At 36.8% G+C, this 20,363-nt stretch overlaps 1 protein-coding gene across 1 annotated transcript in view; it reads right to left on the minus strand.

The window, feature by feature from the left end:
- The window catches only part of eys (eyes shut homolog), a 266,508-nt gene that overhangs the window by 212,177 nt on the left and 33,968 nt on the right, over nt 1-20,363 (minus strand). Inside the window, exons 9-12 of the mRNA XM_036547241.1 lie at nt 18,330-18,469; nt 16,971-17,134; nt 15,996-16,249; nt 14,369-14,473 (exon numbers count right to left, since the gene is read on the minus strand). Coding sequence (XP_036403134.1) covers nt 14,369-14,473; nt 15,996-16,249; nt 16,971-17,134; nt 18,330-18,469 — 663 coding nt within the window. The remainder of the gene's footprint in view (nt 1-14,368; nt 14,474-15,995; nt 16,250-16,970; nt 17,135-18,329; nt 18,470-20,363) is intronic.

A 20,363-nucleotide genomic window follows, 5' to 3' on the forward strand; every position in this document is an offset into this window, starting at 1 on the left:
AATTTCTGAAAGGACATGCATAACCCACGTTTACTCTGGTTGTGTCAATATCCATGAATCTGCCATTCTTGAGCAAAATAAGCACTTTTAATATTTCATCTATTGCTGGCTTTTGTCATATGATAAACCTGGGTTATATCAGCACATTCTAAAAGATAAAAGGTTGATGTCATGAACTGAAGGAGAGAGCACCACTCCAATTTCTGACATTTTATGCTCTTACAAATGCAACCCACTGCATGGTCACGCTACAAAATGACTGTCATTAGCCCTGTCACAAGCTGCGGCTATGGTGGGGGGGCATGACTAATGTTAGGCTATCAGCACCATCGACGCAGGGTAAATTCTCATCATCCCTCAAACTGACCATGGAACCAATTTCCACCGCTCCCATGTCATAAAATCTGACAATTATCTTGACTTCATTAATAATGCATAACAGCCCTCGTTTGCAATCAGGGTTTAATCAGAGGCATGTCTCACAGGTAAGGCTTGGAAAAAATTAATGGCAAAATTGCAGAGATTTATTCTCCCTCCAACATAACGACACAAATGATGTAGAGAAATTTACAAGGTGAATTAATCACTCTTCTATGTGGACAATTTTAACAATGAACACTGGGAGTATGAAATTAAATAGATGTTTGTAAACATGAATGGCAAAATATGTATTTTTTAGAAAAATCATACATTGTAATCACACCATGTCAGTGTCTCTTATGAAGTATGGTTTATAATAGAATATATTAATTACAGCAAACTACATTTAAACTGAAGGTATACTGCCTTTATCAAAACTTTGACGTGTTATAGTCATATGATATACTGTGAAAATGTAAGAAGCAAACTTGCTTATTCATATTACAACAATTACTTGGGAAGCCCAGTGTTGAGCATAATTATTGCTGACTGATATATGATGCATTTTGAGAAATCTTAAACTGCCACATATGTCCATCAATCCTGCATATGTCATTGTGTGAAAAGAAGGAAAATGTCGCGCATCTGAAATGAATTAATTGGTTTAGTATATATTATCTATGTCGGATCATATGTTGCATGCTGGATTTTTTTTTTTTTTGGATTCCCTCTGGTAAATGCACTATACTATATGTACAGCGCTTTGTGACAATCCTGATTGTAAAAATGTGCTATGGCAAATAAAACTTGGGGGACAATTATGATATATTCTTCCTTTAATTGAGCAATAGTAGTACTTTAAAATTGTTTTATATAAGCCGCAAAAAATGAAATACTCAAGATTGTTCTGATCAGGATCAGAAAAAGAATATTTGACAAGATTGACAAGATAATCCCATGGTTGTTTTGATTTGGTACTTGATCAAGTACAATATATTTCCACTATGAGTCCAAGACAAGTAAACATATTCACTTCTTGCTCCAGTCTGAATTGTAATGTGATATTTAAAAATAATCTACCTAGTGAACAAAAAAGAAAGAAAGAAAGAAAGAAAGAAAAAAAATAACAAAACATTTTGACCGGGTTCAAAATATGTGATTATGACACCAATGTCAGTTTTGATTTATCAATGATTTGAGTACTGGTCAAGCATTTGGAGAACATGGGGTATGAAATAGCAGCGATCAGAGAGATGTTTCACTGAAATATGTAGCCCCTGTCTGGCTAGGTGAATCACTTCTGCCCTTGCAGTGCAAATGAGCACAACTCTCGCTAGTCTTAATGATACCAATAACAGCCCCAAACAGCATGTTCTGCTGTGCTGTTACAAGTGCTCTGTATAAATAAAGCACAGATGCAGGAGACAGTGTTTCTTACAGGCCTGTAGCTGTAAACAAGAATAAATTTCCATTCATTATTTCAAAAATTATTGAGCCTTATAACATCTCAGTGGAACTTCAGTCTGTAAGTTGCAAATCACATCTATAAATATCTGTTTGTCCAAGTGATGTAAAGAGTATAAAGTTGACAGAATTACTAACATGGCAAAAAGGAATTTTTAAAATAATCTAAATATATACTGTTAACAACAAAATCTGCTATATAAGTCTAAATTCTGATTTTCATTGGGGTGTGTTTGTGTGGAATTTTCCTTAAGATGTTTTCCCAAGCAAGGTCAGTGCCTTATTCACAGGTGTGATTTTTGCATCAGTACACTTATTAGGGGTATTATTTCATTAATGGACTTGTTATAAATGCTCAGGAGGAAATTATTTGGAATGTGACATAGATATGCAGACAAACAAAAACAGGCATCATTTAGAGAAGATGTAGATGCAACCCCATCCAACTGACCAAAAGCTAGCTCTACAGTGCCTGGGGTAAAACAGAATGGAAATATAAGTCAGCAGTAATGCAGCATGCCAACAATTCAGATTTAATCCCTGCTGTGTCGGGGAGAGATTCGAAGCTGTCTTACCCTCTGGGCAGAAGCACCGGTACTGGTCCACATCATCCACACACACAGCACCATTCTGACAAGGTCCTGACTTGCAGTCATTAAGGTTAATTTCACAGAGTGGCCCACCAAAGCCTGAATGAGAGAACAGGATCATTACAGGAGGTCTTTCAGTAACTCTATAGTCCCTTAGCCAATTAAGATTTGTATGACTTTGTTTTCCCACTAAAATGCTGCTTTACAAAGCTATTAATGAGTCAAAGAGCTTGTTGGGAACATGCATGCCTGACCTCATGGATCATTTATTCATGTTTAATAAGCACCAGTCATCACTTTAGCAATTTACTACAGTGATCCACCCAAATCCCACAGCAGCCTAGATCAAAGCTAGGCTTTGGCCTCTTCGCCATGACCCCTCCCTGCTCCCAAGCAGCTGTCTATTTGATTATGGTAAGGGGGATAAAATATTGACTTGACCAACGTCAGTAGACGTGAGAGACTCATCCTCACCACACAGTGTGCTGAAACAGCATAGGTATGTTAAGTGCAAAATTACTTATATGCCACAATAAATCTACTTTTTGATTTACTTTACTTTATAGCACCACAAGACTGGATTTGATAAAACGTTATGAAAGTGAAATAATATAACTGTACAATCTTGTGTACTTCCAGTGCGCATTTCTGGAAATGACAGAAGCTTCCTTATATGGATATCTTTCCCTTTTAGTATAATCATTCTTCCCATTCATGGAGCTTTTTTTTCATTCATTATGTATCATATTTAATAGACATAGGTGACAACATTTTATTCTGACAAACCATCACTAAAAAGAGAACCTTTTGTGAAAGATTATATTAATTTCATGTATTTCATTTTGTACATAGCTTCTGGAAGAAATAAATGTTTTCAGACACTCGGTATTTGATCACTGAACCACTGGATATTTGAACCTGGCTGAATCAATAGTTAACTATTTGAAAAGACACAATAAGAATCTTGTGCCCTGCAATATGCAATCAATCTAAGAGATAGTGAACTTTCCCACGATTTACGCGTCTGAGTGAAAATAAAATATAATGTTCTCAGGATGCACTCAAGATGGTCTGATCCACTGTCTTCATGGCAACATTTCTGTGAAGTGTTCTACAGCACAGGAGCACCTCTGGGTTGATAAACAGGCAGACAGTGATGAATGGGGTGAACTATGGTGGAACAGTTGGAGTGGTTGATGAGACGGATTGGAATTTAAGCCAGCAGGGTCCTGGCCTGGATAGCTACCGGGGTCAAAGCTCCAGCTCCAGTCTCTGCGGTATTTGTTGCAGTCTGATGTAAGTGGACACCAGTCCATCAGGCAGTTACAACCAACAAAATATCTGAAAATAAATATATGTAATTCACAGTGACAAGCAGTGAGGGAATGGATTCAAATTTCATACTCCAATATGACTGAGGTCTAGTGTACGTGCCTCCAAGGACAACTGAAGTGTTTATGAGGAGAACAGATTTCCCTTATAATCGGGTCCTTGGGGCAGGAAGTGTGGTACAGTGGTTAGTGAGCGGTTAGGGACTTGTAGCCAGCGGACTTGTACTGCTGTACAGAATTACCCTTGAGCAAGGTCAACGCTTAACTAAATACAAAGCTCTGTCAATGTATGATATATGAAAGTGCTATAAACACCTGTATGTGACATTCCCTTATGCAGTATCCGTAGGGAAGGTGGAGGGGAATATAACCTTTGTCCCTCATGGTGCAGGGGAAGTGGAGGAGGCGCAGGGAAAGGGAGGGGGAACAAGGAAGTGGGTGGTGTGAAAAGGGTCAGCGAGCAGCTCCTGGGTATCTCACAAGTTTCCTCTGAAACACTGTGAAATATAGTACACTCCATCTATAAGAATTAGTGACATAAGGAATTAACTGAATCATCCATATACTACATGCTAATGCCGTTCAAATACTCCACTTGTAGGAATCAAGGAATCTGCATATGACAATCTTTTTTTATGAATCACATGTAATACAATACTCAATTGAGTGCAGTGGCGCATAATGAGCATAAAAGCCACACAAAATGAAATGTGACTGTCATTAATTACCAGAGTACCTACCAATTAAAATATTTTATAAGTAGTTGTTCAGTTCAGCTGTATGACTGGATGCCAGACATACCAGAAAAAAAGGAAAAAGGGAGCCGCCGCGAGTCTTAAGACATAGAGCGCATGAATAGAGAAGGAGATGAAATACCTGATGCAAAGCACCAAAACAACCACAACTGAGGCAGTACTTGACACACTGGACAGGCTCAGTTTTAAAATTACACTGGTTTCAGTGTTGCAGTTAACAGACTATTGCAAGTGGCCTTACATCAGGGAGTTTAGCCTCCTTTAAAATTCAGCATGAAGCAGCCTTAGTCCTGTGGAGAGCATCTGTCAGTTCCACCTGAGGTTAGATGAGGAATCCTGCCTCATGGTCAACGGTGCATTTCTGACAGCCGCCGCTTTTATTGCTTCTGAAATTATGCTCTTATGCTAGTAAAATAATACTGTGTGCATCAATGCATGGTTAGAATACCGCTGTGAAGTAAGTCAGTTTAAAGACATGGATATACTGTACAAAACGGCAGTCAGAGCGAAGCCTGTGAAGTTATAGGGTTGTGAAAGGATAGGGACGGCAGCACAAAATGTACTGGCGGCAAACAGTCAAGTCTTTTATGTACACCAGGCTACAACCTGCAATTTGCCCTTGAAGTAGGAGCGAGGGAGGGCGGCTCGCCACAGGTTGATTTCATTTACATAAGAAGTCACTGACAATCTTTCACACTGACACAAGTCAAGTATGAGTGCAACCGCAGTAATGAAATTGTGGTAATTGATATGGTTACAAGAGCTACAAAACACACTATACACTAATCACTCAAACATAAACAAGATTTTCATTTTACCTTCTGTTGTGTGATGTCATTAGAAAAGGAACGTGACGAATGGCTAAACAAGTGTGTAAAAACAGTTAAAGCTATAAAAGGATGGCTGTACACTGTGAACCTGTTCCTATTTGCCTCAGCACTTTGCCAAGCGTAGGAAAGCAGTAGGTAGTGGTCAAAACGTGTAGAGCATGGTTGTGAATATTTAGCACATGGTGGTATTTTGGCACACTCCAGAAAGGTTTTCTGAGAATCACCTGAGACTTGACAGAATGATCAGTGCAGTATCAATCTACCTTCTATGAGATGTGGATAATATTAACTGAACATCAAAATTTGATCAACAATGTCAATAAATTCTATGACTGCATTGGTTGTTTTTATAATGGACTTTACAGGTCTAAAATAAATGCAATCAACCCCCCAATCAGACATTATAGAAATTTATATATATATCTGTCTTGTGTGACTTGTACCACTGTCTAATTCTGTTTTAGGTATGAATGCCAAAAATAATCCAACAAATAGGTTTCACTGGTCAAATACTGACACAATACAGCACACCAGGGACTATATGAATATGGTTCAGGCAGTCCCACTAGCAAAAACCATATCACAATGGTGTCATTTATATGACCATCAGGGGACATGAAGGACATATATATAAACCTTTGGGAAAAGCAAACATGAACCATGGTACTGTAGGTCCAAACAAATCATTCCCCCTTTATTTTTAACAGAACAAACACAGAGGCTTTCTAAGCATGGGTAAAGACCTTAAGGTTCCACCATTGACCCCTTCTCCAAAATGCAACTGGCACATACAATTTCACAAAACAGGGAGAAGGAGGCACACCAACACTCAATAACTTCTTTAACGATTGAGTATATGCAGTAAAGTTTTACTTTTATCTTTCCAAAACTTATGTTATTTGTGGACTCTATGAACTTTTGCCACATAAAATGAAATCCGTTGTTATATGCAAATTTCTAAGAATACCAAGGAAGTGGGATGTTTCAGAACTGGTTCTCTGAAGCAGTTTAACATATGGGCAATGCTGTCATCACAGACATTCCAGATGATTCTATACTTTTTTCACTTTGAACAATGATTCCACTCTTTAGATGAAAGTGCATCCAAGCATTAAACCTTTTTCTAAGGTTACAAAAACTGTGTGTGATCACAGATGTGATTGTATAATAAGGCAGCATAGCACAACCTGGATTTTACACAAAAGTATTTCCAAGTCAAGATGCACTTTAGTCTCCATTACTGCAAAATTTATCAATTTTGGAATTATTTACGAATGTTTGATACATTGTTGCCAGGAATAAGTCAACGAGTCACACATTTCATATACACACACTTTTTTTGTTTCTTTGATTTGGCACACGCCGAGAGACTTCTAGGTAAGCCTATAAAGGTGAACTGCTGACTAGAAGAAGGGAGGGAGAAAAATCCTGTAGCAGTGAACTTGAACTTCAAGACCTTATTCAGTATTGCTTTGGTGCAGTTTGTGAGTTTGTGTGAGGGTAGGTTGGAATGTGCATATTTCTCTTTTTTGTGATACCGGTAGACTGAATTTGAATTGGGGCCTATAAAAATTTTGGTAATTTTGTATGACACTATTTGCTCTCACCAGGATGCCCACAGACAGTGATAGTGTTACTTTGGGGCCTATAATACCTGGAAGTGTTAGATCATTTTGTACAGCTTCTTGTATTTGCTGGGACTCACAAGCCTGCATTTTGGAGTCACAGTCAGTTCCCAGGAGCCAGGAGTTGAACAACTGCTTCTGTGCCATCGTTTTTAAATAAGCGACAAGGTCCCCAGAGTTAGTGCATCAGTAAATTCACCCTGGCTGTCTTCGATTGGGAGGTCTGCCTCATGCCACATTTGCTGTGTTTTTTTTGTTTTTGTTTTTTTTTTTGCAGACAAATCAGGAAAAGTGTTTCTGACTTCTCCGCAGGTTCCGAAGGAAGCAAGAAACCAAGTGGCAGGCTTCAGAGTGTGTATTGGATCATGGGCAGGCATTCAGTTTATAGATAGCCACACCAGTGAAGTTGTCCCTTGTTTATTCAATGATATATTGTAGCAACACTCCCCCATTTGAAAACTGATTTAAGGCCAAGACCTCTACAAAATAATGATTATGTATTGCCAGTAATAAAAACATCACAAGTTTGACTAAGCATCTCACAGAATGATTTGAGGTGTCACACAAGGACAGACTTCGCTACACAGAATGGGAATTGAAGCAGTTCCAATTGTTTTTGAAGATATGAGGGGGTATACAGTTGTGATTATAATTCACCATAAAGTATGTGCTTTACATAGTAAAAAGTAACAACAAAGAAATGTTGATCCTGAAAATATTCATCTGTTGGGCAACATCAATGTCACACATGAATGTGTATCACACAAATTTATAAGTATCACACATGTGCATTTTTGTTGACATCATTATGCACACTCTGACCTGGCAAATTCCAAATTGCCCTGGTTTAACACAATGTCATGTAGTGATGATTCATATTCAGATGGTTTGACCTGGGTTGGAATATAACCTTAAGCAGTGAGAATTATTTGTGATATACACATTTAGTGTATATTAAATCTGACTCACCTGATAAACCCTCATATTTAGCACACACTATTCCTTCCAACACTGCAGCGACACATGTGCCACCTACCAATCACAGCACATATTCCTGAATTATGTTTATACAACCTGAGGCTTGATTCTTGCCAACAACTCTAAACAATCCATGGAGAATTTTTTTCATGAATCAGCAAATAGTAGTTAATAGCAATATTTGTAAATAAGTAAGCTCTCAAAGTGTACACCATATTTAAGCTTACCTTTTATCGTGGAAGAATTGTGTGAAGTACTGTGGAGTAATATAAATACAAATATCCTTTTTTGTTTGTCATTGTTAAATCATAAAAAACTACAATTTGACAATCCAAATTCAATATTCTAATGCACGCTTGATATTTAAACCAGAACAGATTGAACACTTTATTTATTTGCTGTGACTACTTCTCTGGCATTGTCAACCTCTAGTGCCCCTAGTGGTTCAGATTAGTTCGTGTGAGAGTCACGGAAAATTAGGAAAGGAAAATTACTGTTTCTTGGTTTTCTATGGTTATAGCTAAAAGAGAATGTGGGAGGTAGAAAAATACCACTACACACCACACCTTTTTTTTTTTTACAGAATTACATGATTTTAATTATTTTCTGGAAATCTGGTGGGGAGAGGAGGGTCATAAAATTGGAATTTGGCAAACAGGCCATAAAACAAACATTTCAAAATGGAGAACACATTTATGGCTGCTTTATGTTTTATTAGGTAAAGACACCCTTTCACCAGCAGATTTATGAATGCATTGATTCTTTCTCTGGCAGGCTACCTGCTGCCCAGTATGCTAATTGGGTGAATCACGGACATAAAGGCCCATCCTGCCAGGCGGATCTATATCACATTTGTCTGGCAATGCACAGGCTGTGTCTGCAGGCCATTGATAAATGCTCACATCAATAACTTTTGTTCTAAATAAAACACAGCCACACAGTGTAACTGAAACCTGCTCAATACCTGTGGTAAATTAGGTTATCTGATATACATGGCTTAATAATGTAGCAAATTATGACCTGAATGAATGAGTCCCAGCCTAATCTGAGGCACAGCATGCTTGAAGCATGGTGTCAAGATTATCGTGAGACAAAACAAGTTCCTAGATGAAATGAAAATGTATTTTGTTAGATGTTGAAATTAATCTGTTTGGGGAAAAACCCAAACGTGGGATTTAACCAACTAAATATTTCACTTCAGCTTCTGAAAAGTAAATATTAAATCTTGAAATAAATATTTCTGTTCAGTAAAAATCTGGGTTATTCGTTAAATGTTTTATTTAAAGCAGTTACTTTTTGTGAAGTCAAACTAAACAAAACTATGTATAAACACAGGAATTATAACATGTCTTTAAATCTGCTTTTCAGTTTGACTGATTGACACAATCCCTCTCCCCAATTGCCTGTAATCCTTCACTGTCATACCCTTACTCCAATGGACCACATACAAATAACTTAGATGTTAACAGCCACAAATAAAAATGATGGAGTATAACCTTTATTTCATTAATTTACAGAGTAGTACACAACAGTGATCTGTAAAATTCTGACTTTGAGGATCGCTCTTGCCAGATACAGTACCTGTCCCATTTCTCTTATTTACAAGGTGTTTCCAACTTTCCACATTGCGGTCCTAGAGAGCTGACCTCCATCTTCAAACATATGCAGAGCCATACAATGGTTTGCATAAGAAATGGTCTAGTCAAATTTGTGCTAAGAAAAACTCGAACTAAATGTGTTCATTAATACATCTAACAAATTAATTTAGGTTTCATAAACCCAAAAACAATTATGACAATATTTAAAATATTTGATTTCGTGTACTGTTGATGTGAAAATCATTATTATATACAGATCAACAATATAGAATCCATATATAATCTAGAGAATCTATCTATGCAATATAGTTTAGAATCCAGGCACTGATGGTTGTTGCTACCAGCAATGAACAAGAATGCTCAGCAGTTACAGGCAACATTTGTTTTATACTCCAGTAATGGCTGCAATGGTCACTATGATGATTACAGCAACAGTGTGCATATTATAAACAAAATTATGACTATTGTAATATATCTATGCAAGCAGAACTTCAACCATGATTTGACATATCATCCTATTTCCATGACTCCTACTAGTAAACCCACATTTCATGACAGTTGTCAGATATACCGAAGCTGTTAAACCTGCAACGCAACAACAAATGCTGCCATTAAGTAAAAACAGCACAACATTAAGAGACCTCAGCCAGAAAATTGTCCATCTCAACCACACTAGAGGAAATCATTTCAAGCTACACTGGCTGCTGTGTCTACAACAACAACGTTTGTCTGAGAAATAATTAGATGCATTGTTCCATATAAATACAGAAGTTGATGCCCTATCACAATATATTGTCTAATTAATAGTCTTATGAACTATGGAGGATGAGAGCAGTAGCCAAAGTGGGAGAACAATCTTTGTATGGAATGACAGGAACATTTAAACTGATTAGCTACCCTGAACAACACCAACAGCTCCATTTTAACATGTTTTGCTAATTTTACTTCATGGAGAACAAATATTCAAGTTGATTGGATTATTGTGTGTAAAAATGCAAACTGTGTCAGGTAAAGCAAATGCTAAAAATAACTCCAAGCAGAAGAAAACTGTGAGATATCTTACTTTTAGATCTGAAGCAAAGGCAACACAGTGACTTACCAAGGACCTTGCGCCTCGAACCTTAAATATAATTTAACCATCCAAAAGAAAATTTGGAAACACTGCTTTGGAGTGCCTGACTTTCTGTGTTTGGAAGGTAATGCATAAATGCCAATATTATCCCCAAGCAATTTAAATTGTATAACTATCCGTGGAAACAGCAGGCTGCTGTGTAATGATCAAATACCAGCAAACTGGAAAAGTCTAAAAGTGAATGCAAACAGTAAATGATGCCATAATGAACATCAAAAGTCCATTAACCTGATGTGTCTTGTTAGCCTTTACTTATTGACCAACAGAAGCTCAAAAACAAATTGTCTTGTACTTATATCATATTTGTGGTTTCAATACATCAAGATGATACCATTGCCTTGTAAGACATGACTGACTGTACATAACACTGCCATGCCACTTTTCATCTTGAAAGCTGAGTCTAAAAATATTTGAGAAACAAATATCTGAAAGCACCTTTTTTCAAGGCAATGGCACAATTTAGTTACTTTATAATAATACACCATGCAAACCCAATTAGTCTTAAAAATCAACTCAATGATCTCCAAAACAGCTGCTGCCCTTGCCAGGAAAACCGCAAATGTCATCTGTCTTTGCACATCTATAGACCAACAGAAGATGGAAGATTAGAAATGCTGAAGCATGATTGGGAAAATTGGGTTAGCCACCACCCTTTTCTGTTACTTTTGTTCCATCTGTCAAGTAAACATTGCAAACCACTTACCTAATCTAATTTCTGAAAAGATAAATGGATTATGCACACCTAAGACATAAAATTTGCTACCAAAATCAATGCTGTAATGGAAGTTTTACTGACACCGAGGTAGTGTGTTTCTCTTCAACGTCAAATTTAAGTAAATGAACGAGAAGTTATTTTCATATAAAGCACACTGAAAATACATACAGATGTTTTCTTCCCCTTTGGATTACAAAATTGATAAAATTAAGGTACCAATTACACTGTTCTGAAAGAGATGCACCAATGCTTAAATACACTCTGTAGCATACAGTATGTTCTGCTAAATTAAATTACACTTAATATTTTCATATAGTATGTCTTGTAGAAACATCAGACTCCTGATCAGTTCAGATGATGTACATGCTTGACCAGTTTTCTCCAGGACAAATAATGGTTTCACTTCTGACCTTGAAACAAAACATATCTTATAAACTAGTGGAAACATGAATGAAGCAGACTTTTGGAATTCAGAGAGTATATTGCTTTGTCCTGAATTCTTTATTCGTTGAGGCATGCCCCATACAATGAACTGGTGATGAACTGATACGAATGCAGGTATTAACATCTATAAAAGAGTAAATCTTCTGTATGACTATGCAGTAAAATTTCTGCCAAAGAAAATATTTTCCTGTTTATATAGGTGTTTCGGTCTTTTAAATTCTGTTTATTCAATGTGTTTTATATGTAAATGCACAGTATAAATACATTAACAAAAACTAATTTTACATGTAAGTTTGCAAAAAGCACAGATGATGACAAATTCATGAAAGTATTTCTATGTTAAAAGTGGCCTTTGCACTGCTACGGCCCATTGATTTGATGCATGTTATGATACTTTAATTATATTTGGTTACTTCACACAACATGCACTCAACACCTAGGCCGATTCCTGAAGCTCAAACTTTATCCCAAACAGAAAAATATATAGTCGTAATTAATTAACAATCAAAGGAAATAACAATAAATGTTTGATTATTATACATACTTAGACATTATTTGCTACACAGAATTTACCAATCATATGTATTGTTACTTGGGCCAGGTTACCATACCCAGATTAAACCTACTCCTGTCTTGAAAATATCCATTAAAAATTAAATGTAGATGAGGAACAGACTCAATCTGGGTCTGGAGAATTGGCCCACTCAGCTATTCTTAAAACTTTACCAGTATGGTCAATTTATCACTTTTTATTGTAAGGTGATGACAAACTGCTAAATTCCGTATCAAATGCAGTCCTTGATAGGGGCTATTTACTCTCTTGTGCTGTGTTCATCATCCCAAGAATGGTTCATTCATGCATGCCAACTATTCCTATTTTACTGTTAGTTGAAAAGTCAAGTGGCACATTTACCAAGGTGGCTAAGCTCTAAACAATCCCCAGTAGAAATTCCTTTTTCATTCCTTTTTCATCTCTCCCAACACAGTATAACATTTGTGCCACGTCATGGTCATACAGGCCCATTTCCTCTTGAAATCTTTCATACAGACATTCAAATCATTATTTTAAACAACTGTTCATTTCCTGTACATTGCAGGCCTACTGTAAATCATCTCCAGACAGACACATTCAGCATTAAACCATTTACAGGACGGTGAGAGTTAGTACAATTTTCCATGGTAAATAGTTACCAATGTTGCAGTTTTCAAAGTAAATGTGTTGGACCTATCTTTTATTTTGTGCCAGCTCATCTTTTACGCTTGATTCACTTTCCTAATTCTGCCTTTAGTTTACGTATCTTGACCTTATGATTGGAATCTCTGCTTCCTTTCTCCTGGCCCTTTTTGCTTCTTTTATTTTTCCCTGACTTATGGTGATCTGACAGACACACTATCTAGCCACTGGAAGCTTTAGTTTCAACACAACAAAGTTCTGTGTTGTATCTGTGAGGAGTCAGGTGAAGAGTGTATGTCCTGAGAACTACCTTGGAAAAATCAGTGTAACTCAAGTTTAAATATGTTCTAGATTTTTCCTAGATAATATGTCCAACAGGGAGACTGGATCACAGAACTTGCACTCTTACACAGTAAGAAATGTTGATTAGTGTGCATTGTCAAATAAATATAATTAATAAAAAATAAGTCAAATAAATAAGCGAATAGACACACACTACATGCAGAACATAAAAGAACATACTGCAGTTCAAAAATAAGTAATTTTCCACAGCATGTTCCCAAGAAAGCAATATGCTGATAATAACCTTGGCATTGTGTCAGGCATAATAAATCATGCCATAAAGAATGACGGTATTTTTAATCATTACTTCTTGGTAAACAGAGTATAATAAATAAGACTATCAAGTTAGGGCGTCTGCTTTGGTCTAGTTTCGCCAGTGGCTTACATCCTCCAAGGTATTGAATAGATTGATTTGCAAAATAGCTCCACACCATGCTGGCAATCTAATGACAAACTGGGGGCTGCTTGCAAAAATGCCAACTGTGCCTTTAGACATTTATGTTCACAGTCAGATATACTGTACATTATACGTAAAACAAACATTTGCATCCACTAGACAACACAGACAATTCCTGGGTTTGTACCGTGGACATAATCACACCAACTACAGACACCATTCCAGTAGAGATCAAACATGCGTTCATGTTTTTTTTTTTTTTAATCAATGCAAACCAAAAACATTAAAATTAAACAAAAATATAGTGTGTAACCTTTCCTCTGGCTGAATGCTTCACAAAACACACAGTCAATACAAGTCTAAATGAAATAAGTTGCAAACTATGCTGTTTCAGTGTCTGAAATGTAGATACTGAAAAGTGAATTTGTGTGCGGGTTGGTGGGGGTCTGGGGGACATTCATTATTACAAATCTGATTTGCAATGCAAGATCAATTTCAGTTCTTTAAGTCTGTGCTGCCTGCAGATTTCAGTCACACTGAGCAAAATAAATGAATACGTCAATAAACAAAAACAGATTAAGAGCATCTGTATCCCGGCTACAGAGGCAGAATAGGTAGTTGTTCCGTACTTACCAAAGGGGCAAAGACATGTGTAGTTATTGATCAGATCCACACAAGTCCCTCCGTTAAGACAGGGCTTGGACCAGCAGTCATTCACATTCTCAGCACATGTTCTGCCTAAAAGAGACATCATTTATTCCATAATTTGATAGTGTAATCCCAATACACTATAAAAGATCATTTATATCTATGATGCAGACATACCCAAATTCATATAATTGAGCACTCACTATTATTGAACCCAGTATTGATGGTGGGTCATTAAGGATTCAGTCTCTGCCTAAATATTGTCTGAAATATTTCCACAATAAATCATTGCATATTGGTTTCTAATTTGAGATTAATGTGTTGGCCAATGGTTCCATTTGGTTCATGCAGGACTAGGCTAATTATTGTACTTGTAATTATCAGGAAATTATCAAATTTAAACATTATCTTTTCATCAGTGTGTCTTACCATACATACAATAGTTCTTTTAATACAGCCACATGTTTAAAAGAATGGCTCAGAACACTGAGTTCAAGAACACTGTCTCCATTCACAGAACACTGAGCTAATATTACAATATCAAATAATATCAAAACTACTCAACTCTGGCAGAGAATCCAAAGTTATTCATTACAGCGATCTTGCATTGTTCCCCTGAGCTGGTTTTTACACTTAAATTGCCTGATTTGACATAAAGGAAAATGGACATAAATAGAGGAAATGACATAAATTACAGTGTTTGTTTCACCTATACACTGAATATCCACAAGAAGCCCTAGGCAGCAAACATATGAGTATACATTTTGGAATACCTAAAATCCTAATCTTCACGTCATCTGAAATTCTTGTCAAGATATATGATAGATCATTTACAAAATAATAATAAAAAAATTGGCTCTGCTATTAGGAACCACTTCAACAATTGCTCAGAACTGGTGCCAGGACTTTCTACACCTTAGCAGTCAGTTGAGTGTAGCTGAATCAAAGAAAAAAAATAATACAAAAGTATATGTGCCTTAATACAGGAAGCCTTTTGCTCTGCATGACCGTAATTGCAGAAGTGTCCCTGTCTTTGGGACAGAGGGAAAAAATGCATGTTACATTGGTACAATTTGCACCTTGATGGCAAACACTTCCCGGCCTTGATGGAGCTTTCAAGGGACTGCACATTTGCACACTGAAATCATTGTAAATCAACAGATGCGTGACGATAACATGCCTAATGTTCCTTAGCCAGCTCCAGGATCCAGCGCCCTATCCATTAATTCGCAGCAGGCTGTGCTCAAATCCACAGGAACAGGCATGAATGATCTGCAGGATTGGCACTGTGTGATAAATTGCAGACCATCTCACTTCTCATTTTATGAAAATGTGAAGAGTGCAGCAAATACAATGTTCTTATATTCCTCTTATATTCTAAACTCAGCAATCAATAATCAAACCAGACAATACCTGTCAATAATTTTTTAAAGTATTCTTTCTCTGTCACAATGTCTGCATTGTTTTTGAAACAGCACTAATTGGTGGGACCTATTTGTACAAGAAATTGCTCTGAATGTGATCCCAGTGGTTCTCAATTAACATTCTCAGCATTCTCAATGTGACCGGGGCTGAAGAGACAAATGAAAATAGACATCTCAAGGTAACACACCTTCAAACCCAGGCGGACAGTGGCACAGGTAGCCTCCGATGACATCCAGGCAGGTGGCTCCCTTGGCACATGGGGAGCTTCTGCACTCATCTATCTTCAATTCACAGTACCTCCCTTCATATCCCAGCATGCAACGGCATGTGTAGTTGTAGCGCTGATTCAGACATGCACCATGGTTGGAACACAGGTTTCCAATACAGTAATCAATAACCAACTCACAATAAGCCCCAGTGAAGCCATGAGGACACAGACACCTATAAAAACAGTACATAAAAATACATGGGTGGTATTTAATGAAATACCTTACCTTACCTACTTACCTTCGAGTATCTAATCAAAGCACATCTTAAATTCATTATATTCTTACACATAATCACAACTTTATTTCGTCACTGAACTAAAATTATTGTGTAAGAATATAAATAATTCAATGCCTCTGAAATTCGTAACTCAAACTTAAAGACAAAGTGATTTCATCTCAGATTGTTTAATCTTCATCATAAATGGAAATTTAAAAAGTGTAGAATCTGAATCACTCAATGCTGTGTATTTCATTTGCTTCAGTGCATCCATTAATTTCTCAAACATGCATATTCAGGACATTTCTGACTGTGTTTGAATTAAGATAGCAATGTAAGGGAAAAATAAGTAATGAATGAAATAGAGGCAAAAATTAAACTGCTTATGTATCCACCACTACTCTGTAATCAAAAGTCAACGTCTTGTCATACGCAGCTGTACGTAAGCATCTATCTGCTGACATGATCTAATGGAAAAATAATAACAGTCACAGTGCTGATTTCCATTAAACTGCTGTCTGTTCCTTCACTTATTACCATTTCAGCTCTGTATATTCTGAATGTGCTACATCAATTCACAGTTAAGAAATTCTCATGCTTTTGGTCCAGTATGCACAGGTAAAAAAGGTGTAAATCAATCATAAATCAAATCCTTGGAGTTGTAGCCCACTCCCACCTGTATCCAGCGATGTCATCCACACAGGTAGCCCCATTTTGACACCAGTGCTCAACACAGTCATCGATATTTTCCAGACAGGTGTGTCCAGTCCATCCAGGTGCGCAGACACAACTGTATGTGTCCGTGTTGTTCAGAAAACAGCGACCCCCATTAGCGCATGGCTGCCAGAGTCCAGAAGAAATATTTCAGTTCCACCACACATACAAAAACAAGCTGTGTCCCTATACGGACACTGATTTAAAATGCTTTGAATGGGATCAACAATTTCCATATTTGTAAATGAATAATCTTATTTAATAATATCTAATGTGCATCTAAATAATTTGTTGAATGCCTCTTTCTGTGTCATTATCTGTGTCACTTTGTTGAATGCTTTTGTGTAGTTTTGGCATAGAGGTCTATATCCACATGTGTCCCCCTATTAGACAAATGTGTTCCTTCCTTTATACATTAATTAATGCACTCTCCAAATGAAAACAGCATTTTGTTGACACCATCCCTAAGCAACCTGTCTCCATGACTCATAAAATCAATGTTACATGTTGCTGAATATAAAAGGTGATTGTAAAAATACAACTCAAAAAAACCTACCTCTACTTTGTTTCTGTAAAAGCAGGCAGAACCCCCTGATTAAACACATTAGTTTAATATTTTGCTTTCACAAAATATCAATAATGAATATGAATATCAACACAGTGGCAGTACAGGAATTTGCTTTCATTACTCCCTCCCTTTCATTTTTATCTACAGCGTAATTGCAAAATGAATGTAATATTGTTGTAAATGCACATACAAAACATATTTCTTTTGAATACCAGGACTACATTGAATAATGTTATAAATCTAATGTACCTTTATTTGCCATTTTAATCCACTGGGATGATTAAAGCCATCAACCATTTCCACCCCAATATAGGTTTCCCCAAAGGCATGCAGTAAAATGGATTTTTCTTCAGTGCTTTGAAATTTTATGACAGTTTAAGGCATGAAGCACATTGCAAATGCTTCAGTGAAGCATTTATCAGCTCAGGGTAAATACTGCCTGGGGACAGCGCAGTAATGTTGATAGAGAATATCAGCACCTCTTAAACCAGATGTTTTCAAGGGAGGCTGCACGGTTTGGACTCACCGTTAATGATGTTTATTTGCATACAGTCATGCACCGATTAATACTTGCTTGTGTCAATAATATAGCTTTGTCCAAGTAATTTCTGGGATTTTATGGGTCAGCAAAAAAGAAAATGCTGCTTATGTCCCAACGTGTTTCAGTGCCATAAGCATACATTTGCTGTCAAATGGGGAGGGGAATCTTATACATGTATAACTGATGTGTGAGAGTTTATTTTTGTTCCATACCTGTGTATGTGGGGGACAGGGTAGGTGACAAGTATACTCCAGGCCATCTGGAAGGTCCAAGCACCACAATCCCATAGGACAGGTGGCGTTTGGAAGGGCACAGGCATCTACATCTACCTCACAGTTTTCACCCAAAAATCCTGCAAAGGAGACAAAGGAAAATTATGTTAATAAATACGAAGCCATGAAGTTAACATTACTGACTTTATTGCCAGGTGTGAGAGTTTGCAGAACCTCTTTTTGCATATTGTTTGTGAGTTCAATTCAGCTGCAGCAACACTGAAAAACTATATAACATTACAACAGACAGTACTGAATTTTACTATTTGAATGACCATTCCTCACACACAGTCTCAAAACAGTTTTAACAAAGGATTCCAGTGCATTTCAGTTGCAAGTGGAAAAAAAAAAACTGACAGATAACCTTGCATTTACATTTATTAACTTGGCAAACACTCTTTTCTACAGTGATTTAAAAAGAGCTTGCACCTGGATTTCAAGGCACAAACTAATCTGAAACACTGTAGTGTGTTTCTGGTTATCAAGCAGCAATTGCCAATAGCTACAAAAACAAAATATTTCATGCCAAACACCTTCTCTGCAATAATACCTGCCCTTTGATACAGTGTGGCTAGCCCACTGAGGATAATTATAATGATACAGTTTTGAAATTGTTACATTACTATTCTAAAACCGGACAATTAATAAAAGTGAGACTCTCTCATTAAAATAGCTGCAAAAAATGCTGCCCATGTTGATATTTCGCATCAAACATTACTTTCTACATACCGATTTAATTTTATCACTGTGCTGTCCTTCAGTTTCCAATTTCAAAGGTGTGTTTGTAAATAATGGGAAAGATTTTTCAAAATTTTGCAGTGTTCAAACCCACTTTCAGATTAGCATGATGACAATATAAGTGTAATGTAAATGTTGTTCAGCATTATCAGCAAAATCATTTCCTGATGTCATTGCTTCTGCCATTTCCATGGTTTCATGTAGAGCATTGAGTTGCCCTTCCTTTATCTCGAGCACTGGAATGATGACAGCCATGTCCCAAGTGTGTAATACCCTTTGCCTTCTTCCTCAAGTATATACTTGTGTGATATCACATGAAATATGGACTCTCTATCTCATTTCCTTTGCTTTTGAGATGCAGCCTATTTGTATGGAGTGTCGGGCGTTTGTATTTTTTTTCAAGCACAGCTTTTGGTTAATCATTTTTTCTCTCATATTCATGGTAACATGAAAGAATTATCTGAAGATTGGTTCCTGGATTTGTCCTAAAATCTATAAGCACATCTTTTGTTTTATCAATGTTAATGGCAGTATGACTTTTACAGTCATACACATATGACAAAGGGGAGAGCATGCACCCCTGAGAACTCTCCTCTGAAAGCCTTCCATTTACACTCATTCTTGATCTGGATGTATTGGCCAGAAATTCTAAAAAGCAGCCAACTAATTTAAAATTCAAGTTAAAAGAAATAACAATTTGTCAACCAAAAATGTGGTTGACACTTATTAAAGGATGGTGACAAGTCAACAAAACACTTGAGTATGACTTATTTTCCATCTGCCTAGGTGCCTATGAATAAAATCAGGTAGAAATTAAGGTGTATCTTCCACCTCTCTTTTTGATAACTATACACAATATGCCCTTATTATTTTCTCTAACGTTTTCATTACCAGAGATGTGAAAGCTATAGGCCAGAAGTCATTCAGCATTTTCTTTCCCATTTTCAAAGTGGGTATAACTATAGCCTATTTCCACACCACTGCTGCTTTCTAAAAAATCTGAGTATGCTGTACAATTACAAGTGAAAGTGTGGTATACAATTACACTGCACATGATTTTATGACACACCGACTTATTTTGTGAGGGCCTGGACATTTCTTAATTTGAGAATCCTGAAGTGTCTTCAGTGCAGTACTCTGCTAAATTATTATCCTTTTACCTGGCCTGTGGATAGCTTCTTTTGAGCATCTTTTGCACATTTAGCTCTAAAATTGTGGACATCAATTCTCATATAG

This window comes from Megalops cyprinoides, chromosome 15 (assembly GCF_013368585.1).
Source record: "Megalops cyprinoides isolate fMegCyp1 chromosome 15, fMegCyp1.pri, whole genome shotgun sequence".
Taxonomy (NCBI): Eukaryota; Metazoa; Chordata; class Actinopteri; order Elopiformes; family Megalopidae; genus Megalops; species Megalops cyprinoides.